Source organism: Pundamilia nyererei, unplaced genomic scaffold, assembly GCF_000239375.1.
Source record: "Pundamilia nyererei isolate P.nyererei 1_Seehausen unplaced genomic scaffold, PunNye1.0 scaffold00179, whole genome shotgun sequence".
NCBI lineage: Eukaryota > Metazoa > Chordata > Actinopteri > Cichliformes > Cichlidae > Pundamilia > Pundamilia nyererei.
The window spans coordinates 869,243-874,988 of NW_005187580.1; the positions used below are offsets into that span (position 1 = coordinate 869,243).

A 5,746-nucleotide genomic window follows, 5' to 3' on the forward strand; every position below is an offset into this window, starting at 1 on the left:
TTTAACTGGATCAGTATTTCTTTGTTAAGGCTCTACAATTGTTTATGTGACTATGGGCCATGATGATGATAACACAAGCGTGTATTCACTAGGCCAGTCAGTAGGGTTTGAGTAGCTCAAGAGTAAATTGTGTTGCTTATCCCAGTGAACTATTTTGCATGTAAAAAAATATGTAGATTTTATGTGAAATGTTCAATTTATACCCAAAACATACCAAACCAACAACAGAGCAGCACATACACGCTGATGCTACTCATGATGACACACCCGATGTGCTGTAATACTCTCTGCAGCCTCCTTTGTGCATGCCTCACAATGTTCATCCAGTTTCTTAATCACTTTTCCCTCTAGGGCAGGAATGGGTGATTAATTTTCCCAAGGGGCCACATGAGAAACTGGGACTGTTGTGGGGGGCTGCGCCGATAAGATAAAAATAATACTGAGTAGGATTGAGTTCAGCTTATTGGTGTTACCCTCTTCAACTGTCCTAGTTTCTCATTTGGCCCATTGGGAAAAATTAATTGCCCACCTCTGATATAGGTTCTTGGTAGGGCTGGAGCTTTTTACGGGATATGCAGGATACACCCTGAACAGATCATTAGTTAATCACAGGGCAAACAGAGAGATAGACATTTTTTTGTTTGTTGCAAGTACACCTACAGACAATTTAGAATCACCATTTAAGCTTTTATGCATATGTTCAGATTGCAGATGAAAACCAATGCACTCTGATAACCCCCAACCATGTGGCCACTGGTGCTTTTGTCCCACAAACCTGGCAGCCAAAGTTTTTTGGTCTCCTCAGCTTCATGTCAGCTTAAACTTATTATTCTCTACCAGTAACTTTACTGTTCTAAAAATCTAAGAAAACAGTGGAAACTATTAAAAAAGATCTACTATAAACCATAATTCTTCTCAGATGCAGGCAACAGACAAAATTATGTACAAGCTGCTGAAAAATTACTGAGTAGCAGTTTGTTTTATGTATATTAGCATTAGCATCAAATTGCAACTTAAGAAAAATGTAACTTAATATCCAATAATGTTCGAAACATGATTCTGCAATCCGCAAAGGGTCTAAATTGACCAAAAATATCTATAAATCCTCAATTTAAAACTTTGAAAAAGAAGAAAGAAAATCGAGTTTTCAACTCTTTGTTACCCATCTGCTAGCAAGCAACCAATTAGCCACCAACTTGAAATGATGTATCTAAAGAATCTTTGTATGTGGAGTGTTGGACTGAATATTTCTCCTAAGTGATTATGCAAACATTTTCAGTACAGTTTCTGTAGTTTTGCAAACCCTTTTTTTAAAACAGGAAAGCTATCATTGTCCCTTGTTGCAGCTAATGCTACAGGATGGGCTATTGCTGCTATCCCTTTGCCAAACATTAAACAGATATATTAAAATGGTTTGATTCACATGTAACTAATGTTGATACAGGCACAAGACCGAAATCCAGCATTTAAGATAAGATAGAATAAGTTGGTAGCTAGCTAGCACATAAGTTTTATTTTCCATAAAAGAGAGTAAATGTTAGTTTTATACTTTATTATATTGTCAATGATAATACTCTTAATATATAAAGATTTAAAAGCTGGGGCTAAGAAATTAGCCATATCAACTAAAATGGTGGAAATGAAAAGCATTGATTAACTCTTAAATAACTGCCAGTGTCAGGATTTCTGCATCCTGATACCATCCCTCTAGAAAATTAACATTATGCTTTACAATGTCAACTACCAAGACAAAAACGTTAACTCTTTCCACCCAGCATTGTTTCATTTATTTATTTACACGTGTGCTTTCATCATGTTTTCTCTATTCATTTAGTTAAGCTCATTAGGAAAATAAAAAAGGAAAACTAAAGAGAAATCCAATGCTGCAGCACCACAAAACATAATGCAATCAATAGACACACATTACAACCATACCTTTACAGTAAACACAGTATTTTAAGATACAGTAAATGCTGTGAGTGAAGTGCTTCATTTTGGCATTAATAAACACAAAAAGCTCACCTCTACAGGATATCTTCTTGTGATTTTATAAAGTAGCCTATTTACATTTTGTGATATGTCTCATATGTCTCATACCGCAGTTAGCAACCATGTGCTCTTGATGTCCTTGTCCAAGCATTTTGAGTTTTAAACCTACTTACGACTAGCACCTTTACTTCAGGTATAATTGGGAGTATAAAAAGGTGAGTTTTGTAGTGCTTTCAAAATCAAAGTATGGTGACAGAAGTGTAGGTGGTTGTTACTCATTTACTCCAAGGCATTTAAAAGACATCTTGTGCGAGGGCAGGTGCTAATTTACAGTTATACTCGCCTGCAGACATGCTGGATTCACCTTTATTGCTCCTGTCTCCATCACAAGTTATGGCCTGTATGTGCGATGTTTGGACTGGCAGTGCATCAGATTGGAATGGGTAAAACATACTCAGGATAAATTCCTACTAGATATGATTGGAAGTTTGAAACACAATACCTTGTACAATTAAAAATAATAAAAATAAACATTTCAAGCACACAACAGTGAAATTCAATCACGTAACTGGCAACCAGATGCTGTGCAAGGCAAAAGCGAGCAAACATCATTTTACACCAAAACCTCCAAGCCGTGGTGTTTAAGGTCTGGGTGGCACACAGTAGGGCTGAAATTTATGACGAGAGAGAAGTCATCGGACAGCGAATGCTTATGTGGCCTCTTTCTTCTCCCTTTGGGCATTTCTCCGAATCTTCATCTCTGTCAGCTGAATATAGCGGATGACATTGGTGTCTGGAAAACAAAGGCAGGAAAAGGCTGATTTATTTCCTGCTCAGACAGGAAACGGTGCATCAATAAGGTCGTAAATCTTCCATTTAAACACAACTCTGTAGTACATGGAATTAAAGTAAAGCAGCTAGAAGTCATTTATACCACAGCTTTTTGGCAGTGCAAAAACAAAACAAGCTCCATATGAAGATCTTGTGTATCTGCAGTTTTTTTTTGTAAATGATCTTACTAGCTTAGTACATAAATAAACAAACATACACATAACAAATAGATATTAACCACGTGAAGGAGGCTGTTTGCAGACTCCTCTTCATCTACAGTTTTCCCACCTGCCATTCAAGCAACAAATACACCTCTAAAGTTGTCATATTACCTAACTTGACTAGTTTTCCTGTGTTATTTTCTGTAGCTCTGATTAATGTTGGGTGACATGAATGAAGCACCCACATTGAAAAGGCCAAGGTTGTGCTAGAAAATCTGATTCACTGTGCGTATCTTAGGCACCAGATTTCTGCCCAATTATTTAAATAACATCTAGGAACAGAATCACAAATAGGCCAAAAGCCCACAGTGATAATTTTACTCTTAATCTTGTAAATTTCATATTATTAATCAAATACCTGGTTCCCCCTGTTAGCTTTTAGATGTGAAACATCTTCAGGAACTCAATAGAAGTCCAGCTACCTCTGTCTCAAGCACTCTGTACTATGTTAAACATGTCACTCAGTGGTTTCACTGTCATATCTGCAATGCACTTGATATTTTTGCATGAAGTCAGTTTAGTGCCAGTCAACAGCCTGCTATTCCATTTCTATACCACAACAGTCACCTGTTTTATTTTATTTATTTATTGAAGTCCACAAATATCTCTGCAGTGCACCTGTTCATGTTCATGTGAAACACTTTTACATGATACACAAGCTACTGTCAGCTACACCCTTGTTCACAGGGGTCACCACAGCAGGTAGCTCCGCATGTTTTTTGTTTTTGTTTTTTTACACCAGATGCCCTTCCTGATACAACCCCAAAGGGATTTATGTCTCCTCCAGGGATCTTTTGTTTTTTGGGCAAATGTATAAACCACTACACTAATGAGCCACTACAACACTAATGCCGTCTTTTTACCTTGTCCCAGAACTCAGTTTCTTTAAATGCTCAAAGCAACTAAATTAGATATCTTCTATTTGGTCCAGACTGAAATACTGAATCTCACCCACATTTTGAATTGCAATGAAGCATGATGAAGGATGACTCCTACTTGTTTTTATTTTATTTTCTCTACTAGTCATCTCATCACCCTTAAATGTTTTTCACAGTCAGCAAGCTGCATAAATAATGTATTGTGTATTTCAGATATTAGTGTAATGTTCCTTGCCATGAACCAGCAATCCTTACCTGAAGGTTCCTGCTTGTTTGACTCCTTCAGGTAGTACAGGGCTTTCTGGAAGTCTCCTAGGTGGTAATAGGCCACTCCAGATCGGTACAAAGCTTTGAAGTTTTTTCCTTCCTTGTTAAGCACTTTCAGGCAATATTCCTTTACTCGTTCATAGTTCACCAGCTCCATTTGCAAAAGGCAAGCTAGAAAGAGATTAAAAGAGGGGAGAGAGGGCGAAACTCCTGATCACACTGCAAGACCCAATGTTAGACTTGCATTATTTTTACTGAACTACTAATATGTCCTGTCAGGGACTAAAACACAGCTGATTCTTTGGTTAAATCTTAAACATATAGCAAATATTATAAGTTTGCCAAGGGGTGAATAAATATACCATTTATGCAAAGTGATAATTAAAAAGAAAGTGAGGCGGATTGTGGGGTAAGCCTGAGAATGACTCATACTGGCAGTGAATCATTCATGAGCTCTGGAGTATTCCCAGAATTTCCCTCTGCTGAAAAGACAGCTGATAAGTGGAATCTGTGTCCATCTGTGGGAAATGTATGCGAGAAACGTCTCTTACCGGCCAGACTGTTGTAACACTCCAGCTCTGCGTTCTCCATTGCCCCCTTCTGCTCATCCGTCAGCGTGGTGGACTTGCTGATGGTCGGCAGCAGGGAGGAGGGTGACTTGGAGCTTGTGTCCGGATCCCCCAGAACCCTGCACAGCCCTTTAATCTCGAGCAGAGCCCGGTGATACTTGCCGATTGCCTCTCGGTACTTCTTATCCTTGTAGCACTGGGTGCCTTGGCTCTTAAAGTCCAGCGCCCGTCTCACGACGTCCGCTGGTTCGTTGTAGGATGGTTGTTTCAGCATCGACCCACCATGATGCTTCTGCTGCTGGAGCTGCTGCTGATATCTGGCATCTTTGGTCCGGCTGCTGCTGTTAGGGGGGTGAGCGCACTGCTGAAGCCGTGGGGATCCGCAGGCGTTGTCAGTGTGGCTGCCTTTGCCACTATCCACCCTGCCGTCGTGCGCAGCCTGGATCACACTCATCTTCAACGTTATTTCTATTATAGCTGCCCTGCCCGGCTGTAAATTAGCTGGGAAATTGAGGCTTTTCACTGCATCCTCTCGGCTGTATCGCGCCTTCGCCTCGCCAGTGTCGCAACTACGTCTGTGTGCGCACCCCTACGCGATGCGCGCTCCTCTGTTGTAGCCTGCTCTCGTATGTTTCTCTTCAAACGCGCCGATTGGTCGATACCCACAGAGGCAGTGGTCCCATGGGGGTCCCACACCAGGAAGAAGAGGTTTAATATCATTATCAATTTATCTGAAGATAATTTTATTATCAGTTCGTTTGCAACCTGTGAGAAATGAGAGGGAAGTTACAGTCCTGTATTTGAATTAACATTTTTTTTAAAGAAGAAGTTATTCTATTTCCCCTTCAGACGCCAGTGGTAATTTGTGGCCCAATCGGGGATTTCTTGTATTTCTAAATAAGGCCAAATGACCGTGTAATAAATTGCCGTATTTCATCCTTCCTAAGCCATATACCCCATGGAAAGACTTGATCGGAGTGAATATAATCTT

General features: G+C 39.8%; 1 protein-coding gene across 1 annotated transcript; it reads right to left on the reverse strand.

Annotated features, from left to right (window-relative positions):
• Nucleotides 1-1,772: 1,772 nt before the first annotated feature.
• Nucleotides 1,773-5,525, reverse strand: ttc9 (tetratricopeptide repeat domain 9). Its single transcript, XM_005746509.1, has 3 exons — nt 4,738-5,525; nt 4,175-4,357; nt 1,773-2,782 (listed from the first exon to the last, which is right to left on the reverse strand). The coding sequence occupies exons 1-3, from the start codon at nt 5,207-5,209 to the stop codon at nt 2,700-2,702; spliced, it is 738 nt and encodes a 245-aa protein (XP_005746566.1). The 5' UTR covers nt 5,210-5,525; the 3' UTR covers nt 1,773-2,699.
• Nucleotides 5,526-5,746: the final 221 nt, after the last annotated feature.